General features: G+C 45.9%; 8 protein-coding genes across 8 annotated transcripts; 4 read left to right on the top strand and 4 right to left on the bottom strand.

Moving 5' to 3' along the window:
- Nucleotides 1-153: 153 nt before the first annotated feature.
- On the top strand, nt 154-1,412 carry N7483_001393 (SDR family NAD(P)-dependent oxidoreductase; the record flags this gene model as incomplete). Its single annotated transcript, XM_057084830.1, has 4 exons — nt 154-325; nt 408-595; nt 763-914; nt 1,028-1,412. 4 exons carry the CDS (start codon nt 154-156, stop codon nt 1,410-1,412), a joined length of 897 nt encoding a protein of 298 aa, XP_056950979.1.
- A 3,339-nt stretch (nt 1,413-4,751) lies between these two features.
- N7483_001392 (serine/threonine-protein kinase) lies at nt 4,752-6,076 on the bottom strand (the record flags this gene model as incomplete). The annotated part of the gene is made up of 2 exons (XM_057084829.1): nt 4,752-5,371; nt 5,479-6,076. The coding sequence occupies 2 exons, from the start codon at nt 6,074-6,076 to the stop codon at nt 4,752-4,754; spliced, it is 1,218 nt and encodes a 405-aa protein (XP_056950978.1).
- Nucleotides 6,077-9,636: 3,560 nt separating this feature from the next.
- Nucleotides 9,637-10,020, bottom strand: N7483_001391 (uncharacterized protein; the record flags this gene model as incomplete). The annotated part of the gene is made up of 1 exon (XM_057084828.1): nt 9,637-10,020. The coding sequence occupies one exon, from the start codon at nt 10,018-10,020 to the stop codon at nt 9,637-9,639; it is 384 nt and encodes a 127-aa protein (XP_056950977.1).
- A 1,770-nt stretch (nt 10,021-11,790) lies between these two features.
- Nucleotides 11,791-12,933, bottom strand: N7483_001390 (uncharacterized protein; the record flags this gene model as incomplete). Its single annotated transcript, XM_057084827.1, has 1 exon — nt 11,791-12,933. The coding sequence occupies one exon, from the start codon at nt 12,931-12,933 to the stop codon at nt 11,791-11,793; it is 1,143 nt and encodes a 380-aa protein (XP_056950976.1).
- Nucleotides 12,934-13,872: 939 nt separating this feature from the next.
- N7483_001389 (Alkaline phosphatase-like alpha/beta/alpha) lies at nt 13,873-14,850 on the top strand (the record flags this gene model as incomplete). The annotated part of the gene is made up of 1 exon (XM_057084826.1): nt 13,873-14,850. The coding sequence occupies one exon, from the start codon at nt 13,873-13,875 to the stop codon at nt 14,848-14,850; it is 978 nt and encodes a 325-aa protein (XP_056950975.1).
- Nucleotides 14,851-15,083: 233 nt separating this feature from the next.
- N7483_001388 (uncharacterized protein) lies at nt 15,084-16,139 on the top strand (the record flags this gene model as incomplete). The annotated part of the gene is made up of 3 exons (XM_057084825.1): nt 15,084-15,258; nt 15,353-15,699; nt 15,789-16,139. 3 exons carry the CDS (start codon nt 15,084-15,086, stop codon nt 16,137-16,139), a joined length of 873 nt encoding a protein of 290 aa, XP_056950974.1.
- A 717-nt stretch (nt 16,140-16,856) lies between these two features.
- N7483_001387 (putative serine/threonine protein kinase (Prp4)) lies at nt 16,857-19,388 on the bottom strand (the record flags this gene model as incomplete). The annotated part of the gene is made up of 3 exons (XM_057084824.1): nt 16,857-18,325; nt 18,392-18,615; nt 18,673-19,388. The coding sequence occupies 3 exons, from the start codon at nt 19,386-19,388 to the stop codon at nt 16,857-16,859; spliced, it is 2,409 nt and encodes an 802-aa protein (XP_056950973.1).
- Nucleotides 19,389-19,911: 523 nt separating this feature from the next.
- N7483_001386 (uncharacterized protein) lies at nt 19,912-20,280 on the top strand (the record flags this gene model as incomplete). The annotated part of the gene is made up of 3 exons (XM_057084823.1): nt 19,912-19,933; nt 20,012-20,101; nt 20,183-20,280. 3 exons carry the CDS (start codon nt 19,912-19,914, stop codon nt 20,278-20,280), a joined length of 210 nt encoding a protein of 69 aa, XP_056950972.1.
- Between the last annotated feature and the right edge of the window lie 97 nt (nt 20,281-20,377).

Genomic DNA, 20,377 nt, shown 5'->3' with positions numbered 1-20,377 from the left:
TAGTATCGTATGCTGTGTAGTTCAAATGTTTGTCGTCCTAGTTTGCTTTAGTAGCAACCCCACACTCTCGGTCCGCGGCGAGCCTCGGCACTTCCATCTCCGAACTTGTATAAGACCCCAACGTTCCCCTCATCTTATCCCAACCAGATCATAATGGCACCTTCCGATCGTCTCAATCAGGTGAACAAGCACCTCAACTACCCAGCCGGTCTTCTTGCTGGTCAAGTGGCCATCATCACTGGTGCAGGTCAAGGTATCGGCGCCGAGGCCGCTCGGCTTTTTGCCAATGAAGGTGCAAAGGTGATAGTTGCAGATATCGATGCTAGTAAGTATCAACCAGTCTCATTCTGTCAGACCTCTTCAGCGTAATTTCTATCCCGAATTATACCGCTAATACCCCAAAACAGAAAAGGCCAACGCGGTCGCCGACGCCATCAATGCTGCCGAGCCGAACCGCGCCCTGGCAGTCGTCGGCGATGTACTCGACAACGACTACATCAAGGAGCTTGTGAAGCGCGCAGCCGAATTCGGTGGTGGCAAAATTCATATTATTGTTAACAATGCCGGTTTCACCTGGGACGGTGTAATTCACAAGGTGAGTGCCCGTCTCTTAGTCCCCCAAGGGTCGCGGGTGTATTTAATTGTCTACATTCATGATTCTTTGTCACTCGTGTTATGATCTTGGATCTGTATTCAATTTTCCCCGCTGTCCTAGCTAGGTATATGTAGAGCTAACGAGGATATCCTTGGATTGACTTCTAGATGACCGATAAGCAATGGGATACCATGCTTGCAGTGCACAACACTGCGCCCTTCCGGCTGGTGCGAGAGGCCGCACCGTATTTCCGGGTCAAGGACCAGGAGCCGCGGGTTGTTATCAATATCAGCAGCACGAGCGGAATCCACGGTAATGCGTAAGTTCAAGTTCCAGTTCTCGAGTCATCTCCCTTCGTACCCGTCTTTTCTTCCTATTTTCGACATTCGTTTTTGATAAAAGACATCTCGGCTAATTCACTTCACAAAAAAGCGGCCAAGCCAATTATGCAGTTGCCAAAGCCGGCGTCGTCGGTCTTACTCGTACAATTGCCAAAGAATGGGGTCCAGCCTTTGGTGTGCGCTCCAATACTATCGCCTTTGGCTTTGTAACAACCCGTCTTACAGCCGCCAAGGAAGAAGGTGCTTTTATCACCACTCCTGATGGTACTAAGGTCGCGCTGGGTATTCCTGGTAAACAACTTGCTGGCAAGAAGGGCACGGATGATCAGGCTAAGACCGAGAGTTATCCGGATATCCCACTGCGGAGACCTGCAAGCCCTGAAGAAGCGGCACGGTCGATTCTCGGAGTGGCTAGTCCATACTTCTCCTATGTTAATGGAGAGACTATTCGGGTCACTGGTGGACGGAACATGTAAATTTATTGACGTTCAATTCTGCAACGAATATACCAGTACTAGTGACTTCGAAATTAGCAAGTATGAATTACCTGGCGTAGTCTCAAATGAAATGAGAAGATACAGTCATCATATTTTTCTAATCATTGGTTTGAATTAACCATTACCTCGTTTCTTTTATCAGATCGCTTATCTGAGAGACCTCCCTGCACGTACTGCTTCATGAAATCACCCACATAATCTTAAAGAACAAAAGAAAGAATCGTCGCATTTACAGTTACACATGTGAGGTGGAACTTCAAGTTGATTACATTGTTGTGCCACCAGTTGATCGACTCTACTAGCTTTTCACTTGGAAGAGCAGATTCTGATAAGAATCTTATAGGCGAGACCATACAGATATCCTCTTCCAATGTTGGGTTAGTCCCAGTCGCTAAAGTTATCGAGTTCAAGTTCATCTTACAAAGACTCCGAGGAAAGACTTGGAGAATTCACTACGTAACTCGTCAAATGTTTGAGATGCATCATTGCCAAGTGCAATAACATTATTACTTGTACTATACAGTCTTGAGTAGGCTTAGGCCTGGCTATTCAATGTTTAGGTTTTTTGTCCTGTAAAAAGGAGTGCTACTAATATTGAGGCCTTGAATATGATATTAAATGGAATTAGAAGAATCAAAGCATGATCGATGGGCTTATATTTGTATTGGTCAAGATAGACATAATGCTGATACTACAACTAAGTACCACCTGGGCAGGAGTCAACTGGTACTTTTATTTCAAGTCTCTGGTGATGTTGTTGGACAATCTCAAGTGCCCTAAAGCTCATCAACTTGAATGGAATTCATGTAAATTTATCCCATTTCATCTGCCACATTTGATCCCATGAACTCCTATCCTCAAATATCAGAGGAACCAAATCCAAATTTCGAGTTCGTGCTTATATCGTCCAAAATATCATCCCAAGACAATGATTCACAACTGGCATCCAATCCAGCCTAGCCTTGGCAAAAAGAGAACAACCGATACTCACTTTTAGTATTTACCGTCTAGACCGAATATTGCGCTCATTTCATTCCCATGAGATCTCTGATCTACGCATCTCCACAGCAACAGTTTCAAATCGGTCTGTAGATCTATTCTAGACTCCGACTCCAATTCTCAAGCTTGCTGCCTCGACACTCTTATGTTTCGGATTAAATAAGTCTAGGTACTCCATACGTACGCATATACCAATCTGGGAATATCTATACAAACACTAGCAACCCAAAATTGAATGTTTGAAGTGGAGCAACTCATACCGAGATGATCACGCAAGCCCGACTCGGTCAGGCTTATGGGGCTGGTGGGACTGGAGCATCAATTGGCGATGCTACTAGTGTCTGCCGCGTCAGGGTACATAGCAGGGCTTATTGTTGGAGTTATTATGGGGGCTTGGTGCCCAGTGGAGACTGGATGATCCAGATGTCTCTTATGGACCCGCTTGGGTCGAGACTCGTACGCGTGGCTGACCGCATATAGCCACCAGTGATATATTTGCCTCACTATGGATAATGGTCTCGACTATTGCTGCAACTTATGATTCAGGGCTGCAGTATCTGGATACGTGGTCATATGTCGAGAAGCCATTCATGACTCTTAAGAATGTGGTTCTTTTACTTAATTGGTAGTAAATATGACCCACTGGTATTCCTATTTCTATTTCTAGATTCCTACATACATATGTGCCATTTTGGATTATTATTTAAAATAACAATTGATTAAGAATAGTATTCTTAGTATGTAGTTTGAAAGAATTGAGTTTTCTGCACCTGTACGGGTACTCAAATGGAGCTCCATCGCCAACTGGCAGATGTAAATCAAGTGGAGCCCTGAAGGCTGGATCTTTTGTACCCAAGTACATGTAGTAAAGATGGCTGGAGAATAAGAATGCCACATTGGAATTGAACAAACATTGTGACTAGTACTTTCCAATGAGCCAAGCTCGATATTCAATGTTAATCATAGAGAACAAGCTTAGAATAAATTTTTGGTAGCTCAACCTAGTATGTAAGTAAGAGCTCAAGCAAAAGACGTTACTCTTACGTGGCTTGTTCCACAACATTAATTATGCAGTAGGTTCTTTCCAACGACCTGGGCGCTAAAAGGCTAATCTGGTGGCAAATCAGCCAACCGCAGCAAGCTGCCGCCAGATCCAGTATGCGAGAGACAAGGGGAAAAATGGCGTGGAAAGAATGCCTCGCCCATCCCTCTCGGGTTGGTGCTCCAGCGTTCACGCCTCACGTCTCACTTGGGCAGCAATGGGGTCTCACGGTAGTACGACATCTGAACTATCCACATGAGAGGACCCGCATAGCCGGAGCCTTCTTGATGCCTTGGTGTATTAAGAGCAACGTTGCACGGGGTGGTCAGACTGGACCAAGAAATTCGAGTTCCAGTAAAGGTGAGGAGAGGAATCATAGGACTGTAAAGGAGTAAAGGTAGAAGAGGTGTAGGGTTCAAGTAACTTTATGTGAGATGTATAATCAATTATCGCTCCCGAGGTCCATTGTCCGAGGTATCATATCGTTAAAAAAACAAAGCTCAAATGCTTTCCCATAAAAAACAAAACCAGTCCAAGCCAAACCATGCCGGGAGTCTATGCAAAGATGTAGAATAAAATAAGCCAATATCAACCACCCATAACTTCATCAACACAAAAATAGATCAACATGAATCTTTCCCAGAAATAAAACAAATATGATTTGGAATCAATCCAATAAAAATCATAGAGAAGATCCAAGTCTCAACGCCTCAAAACGACCTGCCCCAAAATAAAGCAATAATGTCCGCCCGTAATAGAGCAATTTCTTCACTCGTGCCACCCAGATATATGCTTAGGTATTTTCAATAAAAGCAAAAGAAAAACAGAAAAAAAAAACCAAGAACCTCAGGAAATAGAGGTTCGCCTCCGGGTATGTTGAGTATTAAAACAGTAGAAGTATGGGTCGAATCATCCGTGGAAAGAATCCAATGGCCTGCGGAAAGATCGCGTGGAAATCCAGTGGAAAATGCAAGTATGTTCACGATCGCTGAACCAGGGAAGATTGACAAAAAATCCAGGAAAAAATGTAGATATGTCCAGAAAGGAAGAAATCCAGGGGAAAGCAACAGTCGAGTCTCCAAAGCAACGGCCTTGACCCGATCTGTGAGTAATAGCTTTTGTTTTTTTGTTTCGAAATCCATGGAAACCAGAAGATTGGAGTCACTGATGATCAAAAAGAAACTCCAGGCGCCCAGGGAATCAATGGTAAGATAAAATTGCGTGTATATCGTGTAGTCGCGTTAAAGGGGAAAGGGTGTATATGGTCTGAAGGTAACCTAACAGACCGGAATAGGAGGTCCAGGGAAGATATCCGCGGGGATAGAGTGATCCACGCAGAGAGACGAAGGGAAGACCACTTTGCAGTCCGGCACCTGTTCCGAGACAACAGGCGACATGCAATCGTAGTCGGTATAATCCTCGGTGAGGGCCGAAGTGTCTGAGATAGCTGAATCGGAGAAATCCGAGTAGTGCGAAGAATCCGACGATGACCCAGATGGCTGGGCATGTAAGGGTTCTACGGGAATGAAAGGCATCTGGGGATGAACGAAGTAGTCGGCCTGCGGAATTTGGTCCGGCACCCAGGAAGCCACAGAGGGTTCGGTAAAGCGAGGGCACTCCACGATCAGTTGGCGTAACTCCGGGATAGTGATCCTCTTGGAAGGGTCACGCTCGAAGACGCGGCTGAGAATGCAAACCATTTCCGTGGAAAGGGGCAAGATTGACTTGAGGAAGAAAGGATCCTTAAGGTATGCCCGGAAAGTGGAATCTTCCATGGAGGCCCGCTTCCATGGATTGCGACCGCATGTTAGATTGACTAGCATCACCCCCAGGCTCCAAACGTCATTGGCGGCAGAGGCGTAACAGGACATGGGTTGAGGGTTGGTCTGTTGACATTCTGTGTGGATAAGATTAGGTTAGGCGATCCGGGGTGGGAAACAGAGAAGTAGATAGTATATCGTCATTCCCATCTGGCTTCGTAGTTTTATACAAAAGAAAACTTACCAGGCGACATGTAAAAAGTGGAACCGCAACCGAAATCCGAGGTAAAGTATTCTTCGGTGGCCAAGCCAAAGTCGGCAAGTTTGACGGTCATGCCTTGGTCGGTGACCAGAACATTTTCGGGCTTGAGATCCCGGTGGTAAATCCCGAGAGAGTGGCAGTATTGTACGGCATCCAGAAGTTGCAAGAAGACACGCTTAACCAAGGGGTCATTGGTGACGAAGTTGCCTTTATCGGTGATACTGGAAAAGAGATCACCTTCCGGGCAATATTCCATAACGACGTAGGTACAATCGACGGAATCCATAATGCGAACCAGGGAGACGACATTAGGGTGTTGACTGGCCAAATGATGGAGGCGGATCTCCCGTTGTTGATACTTGAGTTGTCGGGGATCCAGCCCAGACTTGTTTAATGCCTTCACGGCATATGAAACGTTGGTATGAATATCCACGGCAGTATAGACGACTCCATAGGCACCGACGCCTAAGATTCCAGTGAGTTCTAAACGGTTGGCCAAGATAAATCCTAAACGGTCCTCGGGAGCATAACACCGGGGAATGGGAGATGGTGGTGGAGTTGGAAGTATGGCCGGATACATGGTATAGTAGAGTGAACCTTGTGAGAGATATACTAGGTATAATGAGGGGGATTGGGAGTAGGAAGTCCAAGGTTCAAGTAGTCGTGTCGAAGAATCCGAAGGGAATAGTAATATATATATAAAGTCCTTGATCTCTGATCCTTAGGATAAAGGGAGAGTTGGCGTAAATATAAAAATCCAGATGTAATCCAGTGGCAGTGTATCCGGGGGGCGTTGTCTCCAAATTAGATCGGGGCGAATCAGGAATCCATTCCACGGTATTAGATCCGGGAGAGATAGAGAGAGAGAGAGAGAGAGAAAAAAGTTCCAAGAGTATCAGATAGAAAAGAACAAAACAGAGATTTTTTTTTTCCAAATAACAAAAGCACAAAAAAATAAAAAGGAATGTATAAGGGGAGAAGAGGGAAATAAGAAGTAATGTTTATCAGGGGGGGCGATAAAAATAATCGATGATGCGTCGAGTCCCATGTGGACAATAAAGTGGAGTGGAGTATTAAGTACTAATGTACAGTATTACTTATTACTTGTAACTTGTAATAGTAACAAGGCCAGGCCACCGTGGCTCCAGCAGGAAGCGGTGTGCAGCCTACACTAGTGTCAAGTAGTTCCTTCTTCCCTTCCAATCATTCTTCTCATCCACTTTCAACTTGCATACGCCACTGCATTAACTGCTGCATCCTACTATCTCATCTTATTGGTTAATATTATCTTGTTGTTTTTACTTTTGCCCCATAACTTTGACCCAGTGGCAATGATTCGAGACCTCTCCGCCACTTCATCCCCTCCACTTCTCATCCCGTTCCCACATGGATACCTATTGAAAATCTCCATAACACAATGCACACAAGAAGTTGCCCCACTGACTAAAAAAAAAAAACTTGTTGGCAAATGTTTCCCCTCAACCGTGTTCCGTGTTTCGTTTCACTTGAAGGACCAGGATTCTGGATTCGTGTTTTTTTTTTTTTGGTTTGGGGTTCTTTTTTTGAACTCTGAAGCACCCACCGCATCCCCCTAATCTCTGACCCTCCAAGACTTCAACTTTATTCGTCCGTGCAAGGTCTCTCAGATGCACCGACCACCAACAAAAAGTGAGGCGATGCAGGAGGGGGGTCTTCCGGCCAATCAGATCCTCCGACCTTCGGTACATTCGAGAACGAGTGGATCTTCTTTCCCGAATGCTTTGGCTGCTTTCGTTGCACGGACCTTCAGACCCTGGGCAAACTTGTGACTCCAGTTGCCAAGTGATTGGCCAACGTGGTGAGTTCGGGGGCCGACGGCACCCAGCTAGTCTGTGTGACACCCAAGGCGCCTAACTCTTGTGTCAGAAAGAGTCAGGGAGAAGAGGAGAGGGCTGGGGGGAAAATCTGCCTTTCCCTGCCCCCCCTTTTTTTGGATCTTCCTTCCCGACCCTAACCGGATTCAAAAAAAAAAAAGATATTCCAAAAAACCCTTGAAACTGAACACAACAGAAAAAAAATCAATATAATGAAAACAGACCATCAGATCAGTCAACCTGCGGTGAGAATCACCTGATCTGCACGACGCATCACATCAACTGCTGTACCCCAGGATTGGCAATGCAGCTGAACCGCTTTCCGAGCATTTTGGACCTCTCACCGCTATCTAGGATCTTACCAGTTCTATGCTTCTCCATCAATAATTTACTAGTTTACTGCATAGCTTAGAGTCTACTTCCGATATGTCCTCATTTTTCCGTCTTAGTCGATCATCGGCCCTGCATGAGGCGTGGTATGCTAGCTGCCAAGGGGGCGACACCCTTCAAGACGAATCATGACTCCTATTTTCATCTTATTTTCATATGTAGATTGATTGCCCCACAAAATAAACACATTAACGACATCATTCAAATATATGCAAAGAATATCATCACCACTTTTTCTTTGATGATTTAGACCCGGATAACTTTGCCACTAAAAGTGGTGGCAACCATGGAACGCGGAGATCTTCGCCTTCGAGAACATCACCACGCGAACTAATACTTTAGTACATAGTACTCTGTTTAAGTCGGAATTTCCTTGGAAGTATCCCTGAATATAGACAAATAGAAACATTTGAAAGTGAAGAGAACTTGAAAATGTACTCACATCTATAATAGTCCTCGTACATGTACACCCATGTACATTGCAGGGCAGTCGCACCACCCATTCTACACCACATGTACAAAAACCCAACCCCACAACATATCAAGTATCTCCCCGCCAATACCTGCAACATGAAAGCGCATGGCCCCGAGACATTAAAAACGCCATGCATCATCACCCGGGGGCTGGCTCACCCCACCATTCACACTCCTCCCTTTCTTGCCTCTTTTTGCCTTTCCTTCTATCCCGCTTTACATACTCTAGACCTTTCGTATTTCCCAGCCCATTTCACTGGCCACGCAATTTTCACTTGTACCCAATCGGCTTTCATCCTCACAAAATCATCCTAGTACACCGAATGCCCATTTGTTCTTATCGGAAACTTAAGGGAAAATGAGGGGTCTATCCACCCTAGCAACGCATACGTAGTTGGCTGAGTTGTTTTTCCTTTCTTTGTGCTTACGCGACTGATCACGCCTCCGGGGAAAGGGATGAACCACGCGTTGGATTTAACGGCCGTTTGTGATGGGTCAGAATCTCTGGTCCAAGGTAAGATCAAGATCGACATGGCTTTGCCTGTCTCAACCATGGATGGTTGATGTCAGCTTGGTAGATCTAGAACTTGTCGGCTCCGAGAACCACTTTTTTTTCTTTGGCTTTCGTGGTACGATTAACAGGTTTTGGATGAGGGTACATGTTTACTATCAGATGGTTGGTTGGTTGACTTACGGCTTACTATTGGGTGTCTCTTTCAGCCTCCCTGGTCCCGGGTACGGGGGTTCTACGGAGCCCTAGCCCTGGATGATTACCCGGGCGTAAGGGCGAGAACCTGGAAAGAGGGAGTAAATTCTTCAATCTACTAGTACTAGTAGATAATCTGACATCGTCAGGTAACAGAGTTCAACTTGAAGTTGGATATCCTGACTCAGAGATATGTAGTGAGCACTTGAAGCTGAATATGTTGAGAAACCTTCAAGTTGAAAGGCAAAGCACTTGGCAGGTGGAATATAGTGAGAAAATGACTAGTTACTTTATTTCTCTGCTCCAGAGTTGCCAATATTTTGTTTAATCCCAAGCCCAATGAACTCGCCATTTGATATGGCACTACGGTGAAAGATATCTGAAGTGGTTATCAGATGATAGAGCGGAACTTATGGAGCCGCGTTCTGTATCCGGATGAGGCTTCGAAAGTAGTATCAACCTCAGGCATATTGCATTCTGCTCAGGCTCGAAAAGTAAAAGGGGAAACACTGACATCATGAAGATAGAACGAGCTCGGGAAAATTCCCAACATTTGAAGGTTTGGCGATTTCGAGTGCTACATATGAAAATGCTGAACATACTGGCATTCCGAAGTTCAACTCAGATACAATGTTTGAAGGGGTATCTGGCCACCTAAGGCATATGAGAAGCAATGCCTGTGCAACCTCAAAAAGGTTTTCCATTTCTCCTGCTCTTCTAGGGTTGATTCATAAGCTTCTCCTTAAGAAACTCTATCGCTCCAGGAGTCTTGACCCAGTAGGGAGCATTGCGTCGAAGCGGAACTTTGGTTTGCTGTAAGTATCTTTTGTTCTCTTCCTGGGTAGGCTCGTCGAGAACAGAATCACCAGCACAGGTTGCCAACATCATCCAGAAGTATGGATTTAATTTATCGACTTCAAGAAATAAGAAGTCGATTTGAAGGTTTAATGTTGCAATTTCCAAAGAGTGGTCTTTGTTGCAGCGCATCATACTTGGGATTTCAGTGACGAGTGTACTTTCGGGGATTTGTGGGAGAATCAGATCCACAATGTCAACTGGAATCCTAGGTCTCAGGGCCAATGTTGCTGCATCCAAGCGCATCAAATCCAGCAATTTTTTTTGACATGGAGGAACGTCATTTTTTTACTAAGGCTATCTTGAGCGATTTCCAAGGTTGAAAGCCTCAAAGAGTTGACGGCAACTTCAAGTTCAAGTTCTAACTTGAAGGTTCTTCAACTTGAATTCAAGTTTCAAGTTATCACTGGCACCTCCAGCACTTCAAGTTCAAATGTTGAGGCACCTGGGGCTCCAGGGCTCAAGTGATATCTTCCTAGGTTCAAGTTCAAGTTCAAGTTGAAGTCCACCGTGACGGGCTTACAATTCCAAATGTTGTTCAAGTTATCTACTACTACCTACATGTAGGTGCTAGTAAATATATCATGACCACGACTGGCACTGGCACTCTAGCACTAGATCAAAGTCATTTTTTATCTCAAATATTCAAATTTTGTTGCAACAGTGATCAATATAGATCATACTAATCGCTCATCTGCACGTTACTACTCCTTCAATTTTCAATCAATTTGAATGAGTACTAGGTACTAGTAGAGATAAAGGTTACCTTTTCTGCAACTGCTCAAGTGCTGACTTCAAGTTCTCAGCCCAAACTCAATCGTCCTCCAGATATAGGTAGCTACATAGTAGGACACATAAATTAGACAATATCACAACAATCAGACAACACTATAAAATACAACGGGCTGGGGTTATATGCGCCCGGTTGAAACGTCAACCACAGTGAGCCGGAAATCACCGTCGGTATTTTAACTTGGGCTTGCATATGGCGACACGAAAATCAAGTTTCCGAATCAGCTATCATTTTAAAGTGGTCTTGAATTTTGAAATGGGAGCATATCATTATTGTCGAGTCTTAGTAGATGAGAAAGGATATACTCCGTAGATTTACTAGCAACAGTACTATTACTGCTGTGTCCACACTGATCTGCTGACTTTGGCGTCAACTGGTAGCCGCTATTACTAGTTCGTATTCGCACTAGGCTGCACAGAATCCAACTTCCATGAATAAGAATGTTACAAAATATACTTGATCAGAGTAACCCAGATTATAATTACATATCCCAAAATAGCACTTGAGACGAGGCTTCCAAATGCCAATATCCGTGTGCACTTTTGCTCTCCGGAATATTCCGCCTGAAGCACAGCCATGGTGAAATGAGACTCCCATTCCCAACATCACCAGATCCACAGAGGCTGAGCATCTCGATTCTCCACAAACAGAAATAAGAATCAAGTGGGTCACTAGAACCCTGAGATCCTGGTGTCTGATACGCTCTTCTTTTATCTTCCGTATAGACTGGAGGCTTGTTCTGAGTCAAAAGCAGACAAGGCTGTGAATACAGGGGCTCGCCCCATTATGCATTATGAGGCGTTAAGAGTTGAGGCTTTGTGATCGATCGACAATTTAGGCTGCCACATTTCTCAACTTTCAGCAACAGCTTAAGGATTCGAGTTTGTGCACTCTGAAGTTAGTTGTGTTCGTGTGTTCCTCTCATGTATCTCAAGAGTAGAAGTGAGAGAAAAGTGAGAGAGAATTGAGAGAAGAGCAACAACACAATTCCTCATATGGAATCCTCGGCAGCCCCTTTGAGCAATATCAATACACATGACCGATGATGAAAAATACATACTGATCTCAAAGAAAAATAAAAAAAGGGAGACGAGAAACCTCGAAGGAGTCTTCCATCAGAATCCCCCACAATAACAGACCGATGTCATCCATGAGTGTACTTATTCACGAACAGACATTTGAAACAATCACTTCGGCTTGGGCCATCCATCAATATCACCAAACTAACGAGCACGATAGATCTCATCTCCCAAGCTAATCATGCGTCGTCTCCCATTCGTTACAAGACTGATATGGAACCCACGGAACTTGGTCCAGAGAGACTGTACATATATAAAGCTTCCATACGGCGCGAGGTTGAAGCTCTTCAAATCCGACTGCGGCAGCTCTTCATACTGACCAGTACGATTATAACCATGACGATCATTCGTCGTGACCTCAAAGCCCTGCATAAACTCATCGATGACATCTTCATACTCAGCATAGAATTCCCCCTTCTCAATATCAAAGGCATGCAGTCCTCGATCCTCCGAGAGCAAAAACTTCCGCTGGTTCGGCACTGGGACAAGGTCATGGGGGCCTGCCCACCATGAATACCCTTTACCCCATTCAGTGTCGATGTCATACGCGTTGGGCAGTTTATAGATATACCGCTCATCCACGCTCAGTTTACCCGTCGTCGCATCAAATGGATATCCCTGAATGGTACCATGGGCCGGAACCGGATCTGATCCATCAGCCGCGGCATCAGTACCTGTTGCCCACAACATCTGTGCCTGCTCATCCCAGATCATCGCATGAATCGCGCGCAAACCCGTGATATTCTGCAATATGGGAGCGTCATCCATGAGCGGATTCTCCATGCTAGCATTATACACCATGATACCATCCCAGGGTCGCTGGCCTGTGGTGCCGACCGCGATCAAATCATTAGGTAAGGGTTCTAGGGTATGAGCGTTCCAAAGGAACTCATTATCGCGACAGATAGCCCATGTGATTTTCTTATCATTTACAGGATCTTCTGGCGTGTGGTTGATGACTAGAGCAAGATCGCTATATACGGCAGCGACACTGCTCCCGTTGCGCATGTACTTGATCTCCGTTGCGTCATTGGCGCTCGCATACAGACATCGTTTCAGACCTGTCGGTAGATCCTGGGTGACGTCTTCCCGACGGAAACTCCAGCTCACTTCCCCGGATCGATCATGAATATTGATCTCGGGTGGATGGCCATATACACCATGGATGATTGTGTGCCATGGTCGATTCTCGGGCCGTAAACGGGCTTGAGGTTGGATTGGAGGAATGTACCAGTCGGATAATGGCTCAAACAACAAGGGGATCCAGCCCAGAAATCTACTCAACATGATGCCAATAACGAAAAAAGCCCGAGGGAAAAAAGGATTTGGGGAATTGGCCCCCCCTGTGGCTAAGAGAATCAAAAATCCCTGATGCCTTCTACGGATTAGAGAGATCAAGAACCAGGCTGGGGCGAGGAATCCTCTCTGATGAGAGTGGAGACGAGTTTCCAATCAGATGCTACTAACTTCTAAGTATGGAATTACACAGCCTACATCACATCAATCCTTTAGCCTCGTTGCGCACTTGGGGGGAATATCTTGGCTAAACCGGGCCCCAAGTGGATAAGTCCGAGTGGGAGATGGTCAATGTGGATGAAGGATGAGCGTTTCCACTTCTTGAACAGAAAAGACCCTGATTTGGTTCAGGGTCGTGTGTCTTGCCTTATTCCTGGGCAAAAGCACATCATCAAACTTGAATTCCTTGTGTTCACCAAATCTCTTTTGAAATTGTGAATTCTCGATGCGATTGTGGAAGTTCAAGTTCTGGAAGCCCTTCTCAAAATGAAGGCAACCGGTATGGTGAGGTTTATACATCATCAGGTCATTCAGATCTATCAGTCTCCTACTCGAACCCTGGAGGTTATCGCAGTCTTTTGGGACTTTTCTCGTCGATATTTCTATGCTCTCAAGTTTTTGTCTTTATTCGGAGCAAAATTGCTTCATCTTTACGCCCACCTATATTCACTAAAATTCCTTCTTTGGGGACCGTCATTCTTTTTTCAAGATGTGGCTATCTTATTACTCTTTCGCATCTTTGTACAGAGGCTCTCTGGATTCTTCATGGCTTTCAGTGCCATTCTGGTTATCCCATTTAGGTAATTTCTCGCGTGCTTCTTATTAAATGAGATTCATATTCAACATATCAATGAGTCTCAGGTATGCTATCTCATAGAACATTAATTTCCTAACTCTTTTGTATTATTTTCTAGTTTAATTATCTCAGGTATGGCTGCAGCCAACTTTTCAGTGTATGTCTTCACTGGATCAGAGATTCATTGGAGACAAGCCAAGACCTTTACAGGAGACGCAGCAGCTCTTCGAACAATACTATCTGGATTAACTGGGTTTCTAATTGGAGAGTCATTGTTGGTGGCTGCTGCTCTATTCACGGCACGTCCCATCCACTTATTTAGTGGTGGCGTTTTACATGTCTTGGCTTGGCCCTTTCAATGGGGAACTTCCCAACTCCATCCACATGTTGAACCCTGGTTACATGGCTTGAAACAATCACAGAAATTACCGGATCCTCGACTTTATGAACAGAATCATCTACATGATGATTATCTAGATGAGTCTGGCGATGAGGACGAGGAAGGGGATTACCTACTTACTCCCCCTGGTCATTCTAACTTGAACTCCATCTCGGAGAATAGACGCACGACGGACCGTTGGATTCCGCGTGTTTTCGTCCTTGCGTTTGTCTCCTTGGCAGTAACTCTGCGCTGTCTCAGACCCTCGGATACAGTCTATCTATATCTATCTGGAACATTACCTTTGGCTTCCTTCGAAGGAGGCCACCGGGATTCCCCTGTGGATCTCAGGAGTCTACCTTCCCTCCAGTATAACTATCTTGATTCCAATACGTCATTGCATTCGCCAACATCATGGAATTGGATGCCCAAACACCCTGGTGCGGGATTCGAAGATTGGAAGGTCATGCACAAGGATAAAGACCCTCTGCATTATAGTCCACTGAAGAACCCATTGCATATCTCCAATTTGCAACATCCAGTTCTGGAGTCTATCCGCGGCGTTCTGGACGACGGAAGTGTGAAGATCAAACAGATGGTTCTATTGAAGCTTGAAAGCGCGCGTGCGGATACCTTCCCCTTGCGAAAGGACTCTTTCTTGTATGACCGCATTGCAGAAACGTATGGCAATGACAAGATTTCTCAGGTTATCGAGCGGCTCATCTCAAACTAACCCGAACCGCCGAATTCTTGACCGGGTTCGACTCGGGTTTCTCCTACAATGACTCTCTCCGTGCGGAACGCAAGACATATGGCGGGCTTAGTGCTAAAGACGCCTACACAACCTCGACTTACACTCTAAAGAGTCTCACTGGTACATTGTGTGGGGTGGCACTGCTGGTCGCGGACTTCAATCTCGAGTGGGAGCATCATATCTATAATCCATGTCTACCTCATGTTTTCGAAATGTTGAACCAACAACCGGACATTGCTTCCAATGCATCGGGAACCGATAATTTCACCAAATGGCCCTGGCACTCGATCTACATGCAATCCGTCACCGATCGCTACGATGACCAGAGCAAATTAACTCCAGCTTTGGGATTCCATGACATGAAAACCAAGGAGATCATCGGAAGAAGTCAACTACTATGGATATACTGATACTGAGTTGCACGAGTACATCCGCGACGCTATCGATGACGCCGAACGTAAGCACGAGCGTCTTTTCTTAGCCCATCTCACCGGCACCACACACCACCCTTGGGGTCTACCAAACAAAACCTATGAGAGAATCCTCGGCTCGGAAAACAGACATAATAACGATTTAAACAAGTATCTCAATGCTGTGGGCTTTCAAGATAAATGGCTCACTGAGATCATTGATATTCTCGAAGAGAAAGGTGTTGCAAATGAGACTCTATTCGTTATGGCAGGAGACCACGGTCTCTCACTACCTAATGATGGCGGTATCACTCCATACGATAATCCGCATGTCGGCAGTTTCGCCGTTCCAATCGTCCTCGCACACCCTCAACTTCCAGCTCTTGAGATATCTGCTCCAGTACTCAGCAATCAGATCGTCCCATCAATCCTAGATCTCCTCATTTAATCGAAATCTATCCCATCGGACTCAACCAAAGCAGCGAAGGACATCCTTCTTTGTATGAGGGACAATCCCTTATCCGTCCACTTATCCAAGAGCAAGACGGTATACAGGACTGGCAATTTACAGTTATGAATACAGGTGGATCATGGCTCGCTGTTCGCTCTGCAGCAAAACCACAATTCAGACTGGTTATCCCGCTCGTGAACGATGTGGAATGGCGATTCTCAGATCTGAGTACCGATCCTCAGGAATTGGAGCCTGTTGTTAGGTTCGATCTTGCGGATTTGGCTGTGGTAATTCGTAAACGTTATGGCGAGAAGGTCTTGCATTGGCTTTACGACGCTGCTTATGTGTCGAATTGGTGGATTGAACAAAATTGGAAACGATATGGATTTCACCCTAAGGATTACTGAGAGGTCTGGACTAAATGATGAAAGGATAGATTCTTATCCTTTCTACAGCCGTATTTGATTGAGGTTGGTCGCTTGATTGGTGCTGATTACCTGGTGAGGCTGGATCTCGAATCGAACAGGAGTTCCAAGGAGATCAGAGTCTTATTACTCCATATTACTAGGATGTGGTAGTAGACCTCTTTCCCACTTAGGTTGTAGTGGGTTTTCAGTTTTCCTCAATATCTCTCACTTTAGCTATCTCTTATTTTAAGATAGATATCTATAGTATGGTTACTAGTTAGCTATATCTAACTATATAGCAGGTAGCCTTCTCTTCCACTAGTAGGTAATCATGTAGGTAACCCTCCAGGGCTATAGGTACCTATACATACTACTAACTGAGTACTTAAGTATGTGAACATGGCTATGGTGTCACGGTATCTACTACTTGATCGAGATTCCTGGCCAAGCACTTCAAATATCAAGTACTGAGTAGATACCTTGCCGCTACACACATCTACCTAAATAGAACGCACATTAGATTGAATACATCGATATGTATCTGGTTTAAATTGATATCATGCAATCTCCTTGCCAGTTGCCGTAGTCCTTAGAAGGGTGATTGGTAAAAAGAATGAAAAATCTACTCTGAAATAAAACCAACTCCATCCCCCATATGAAGAAAAAAAAATAGAAATGAAAGCAGATACAGGTGAACGCCCGCAGATTCATCGCCAATTAAGGCTTTCGTGTCAAGAACGGATGCTTCAACGCCTCGGCAGGAGTGATTCGCTTCTCAGGATTCAACCCCAAGCACCGATCCAAGAAATCCACAAACAGTGTCAACTCCTTCACTTCAACATCAGACATTCCACGTGTACCCTTACCCATCAACCGAGTTTTCAAGTCGCGAGTAGGCTTCTTGAAATCCATCACACGAGTCACAGGTCGTCCCGTAATCTTATCCACTTCCGCACTGTGGAAATTGAGCATATCATCGAAGTGCAGGTGGGCCAACGAGCCTCTCCGAAGAACCTTAGGAGGGTATTTACCCCGACACTCCATGATGGACTTCAGCATCTGGTTATTGTTTCGGCCGGTGAAAAGAATCTTGCCCGTGTAGAGTTCGAAAAGAGTACAACCAATGGACCACACATCTATGGCATAGTCATATGGAATACCCAGGATGATCTCCGGAGCTCGGTAGAATCGACTAACCAGGTACGGCGTGATTTCATTATCAGAGGACGAGGATGCGGATCCCAGATCACAGACCTTCAGCACGTTACGCTGCTCGTTGACGAGTAGGTTATCGGGCTTCAGATCCGCATGGAGGATGTTGCACCGACGAAGGAGGCTCAAACCAAGGAACATCTGGTGCGCATAGGCTCGGATAGCGCGCAGGTTGAGTCCGACATCGCGACCGAATTTCTTGAGCACTTCGCGCAGGTTCATGCTGAGATTTTCAAAGACCATGCAAAGATGGCCCTTGTGCTCGAAGTGGCGGAGAAATTTGATGAGGTGTTTCTTATCTTCTGGATCCGCTTCTTGTAGTTGCTCCAGAATACCGATCTCCTTCATACCGGCTTTGCGCATGGTGTCGTTCTGGCGGATAATCTTGATCGCGACGAGACCCCCAGTCGTGGAGTCGGTGGCCCGGACGACAGAGGAGAACATGCCTTTTCCGAGGTTCTGTGTGACATGATAACGTCCGTTGATCAACTCACCAATACGGAGGTTGTAGTACCCTTCAGGATCGTCCCAGTTGTCCATCATGCTGATATCCAACTCCTTTGCTTGAGGGATAGCAGACATTGCTGAAGCGTGAGTCGGCTGCTCATCCTTATCTTCGGCGAACATATCGTCGTCGTCATCCTCTGCAAACATGTCGTAAGGATCTCTCTTTGGGGGTGGGGGCGGGGCAGAAGGACCGTCCAGGATAAGGATATCTTGCTTCTGCGTCTGCGTCTCATCGTAAGTAGCGGATGAGACATCATCCTTTGTTGTCTGGCTGGGGTCATGTTTTTGTCTTTCTTCTTTCATATCCATGGTTGGGTCATAATCTGCAGCTGAGGGCTCATCTCTTTCAGCACCGTCGAGGGGCACAGCGTTATCAACCAGGTCGGTATCCTTGCCGACGTTGAAGTCAGGAAAGCCTTCACCGTTAATCTCGTTCGGGGTTTGTACCGGTGAAGGACGTGGAGAGTCTACACAGATGGATGGATAAGAGTTAGTTTGTTTCAGTAACTTCTGTCTCGTGTTGACAAACATACCCATTGCATCCTGCGCACTGGCGGTGTCAGTGCCAACAGTCGACGAGTCTGTGTCGACGTCCCCCACATGCAACGCCTTGAGGTGCAAGGGAGTCGCTTGGCTTCGGTACTTAGCTCGAATAGCCTCACGACGTTTTCGACGCGCCTCCAAAGCAGTAGCTTCATCAACCGGCTCGGAAGACTGCGGTTCTTCTGTGACATCCGATGCGGAAGGGGTTTTAGCGCTGCAAAATTTATTAGCCACCATGACTTTTGATACTTGAGACGGCGAGGAGACATACTCATCCGCGAAATGGACGCGCGCGGGAGAATTCTGCTGCACCTGGTTCGATTTTGTTTCAGCACCAAGTTTGGAATCCGAAGAGACAGTCGGAGTCTTTCCTTCGCTCACTACCTGATTAGAGGAAGGTCCATATTTCTTGGAGTCTGTGGGGTGAGCATTGGAGTCTGGCTCATCATACTGTTTCTGCTTTCTCACTTCACGATACGGGGATCGGCTATGAGTACGCTGGCGCTTATCGCGGCGTCGGCCGTAGTCATCTGTGTATCGCAGGCCACCCCCGTAGGATTCTTCCTTATCGTAGTCGTGATACGGCTTGTTTTGCCGGCGGGAAGCTGAGCGGTCATTTCGATCGTCGTATCTGGATCCATAGCGACGCGAGGACTCGTACCGGGAATGCCGACTCTCGTACTCATCATACTCATCGTCGAGTCTGCGTTTATAGCCTCTATCTCGGTTGTCCCGGTATGGTGAGCGAGAAAGCGATCGGGATCGGGAGCGTGACCTCGTCCATGACTTTCGTCGGCGTGGTGAGCGACTGCCTTGCCGAAATGCAGGGGATCTGGGCGCAGAGGATGCACTATCTCTGGGGGGACGGTCAACGCTGGTGCCATTAAGAGGAGATTGTGACGCAGTTGCCTTCAACTCTGAGCCTGACTCAATGATCTCACCCTCTGAGGGGGTCGATAGAGACCTCGATCTCTGTTTCGAGGACATTGTTACCGACTGACAAGATCTTGAAATGACCCTAGAACCAGCCCTAAGTCTGGTATTCCACTTTATGTGGATGAATGATTTTTTCTTTCTTCTTGCGGCCTTTGGAGGAGGCTTCAGAAAGCGATGCTCAGTTAGCGGGAGCACAGGAGACAAAATGAAATCTGGGATGTTTGAAAGTCCAACCGGCTTGAGAGGCCTGCCTTCACACCAAAGCCTTGTATAGCTTTGATTATCCCAAGCACATAACTAGAGGGCCAGGTCTTGGAAAAGAAGAATATGGGAGCGTAATGATTCGATTGAGACGAATCACGCTCTGATGGGGGAGATGTGATAGAGATTAGAGGTATTGCATAGACGACATGAACTAAGTCAGAGCTGATCTGGTTCTGTCATCCGTAAATAGAAGGCGGTCAACGAGCCCCTCTTGTATGATAATAAACCGGGGAATTTTTTTTTCTTACTATCGACTTCCCCTCCTTCACTTTTCCCCTTCAGACTTCACTCTCAGTTTAATCTTTTAATCATGGGTGGCGCTAGCAGAGAAGGTAAGCACATAACTTCCTTTACCCCGAACGCAAAAGTCACTCGGGCAGTCTTGAGCATCATACTAACGCCCATTGTAGGTGGCAAGGCCAAGCCTCTTAAGGCCGCTAAGAAGGAGAAGAAGGAGCTAGACGAGGACGAGCTTGCATTCCGTGAGAAGCAGAAGGCCGGTATGTTCTTTTGATTCCCACTCTGTCTCTTTGCGACACTACCTTATCCCGGCGCATCCAACTAACCGCTCGGTACAATAGATGCCAAGGCGAAGAAGGACATGGCTGAGGCTGCCAAGGGCAAGAAGGGACCCCTCAACACTGGTCAGCAGGGTATCAAGAAGTCTGGCAAGAAATAAATTAGGATGGAATGCTGCTAGGCGCATAACATGCGGAGAAACTCGTCACCGTCCAATTTACGATCCAAACGACTCACATCCATATATCCAAAGAGAG

This window comes from Penicillium malachiteum (assembly GCF_028827825.1).
Source record: "Penicillium malachiteum strain IBT 17515 chromosome Unknown utg000001l:1.0-8184562.0:1.0-8186909.0, whole genome shotgun sequence".
Lineage (NCBI taxonomy): Eukaryota > Fungi > Ascomycota > Eurotiomycetes > Eurotiales > Aspergillaceae > Penicillium > Penicillium malachiteum.
The sequence above is the reverse complement of the archived record's forward strand: the minus strand, read 5'-3'. Positions and strand labels throughout refer to the sequence as shown.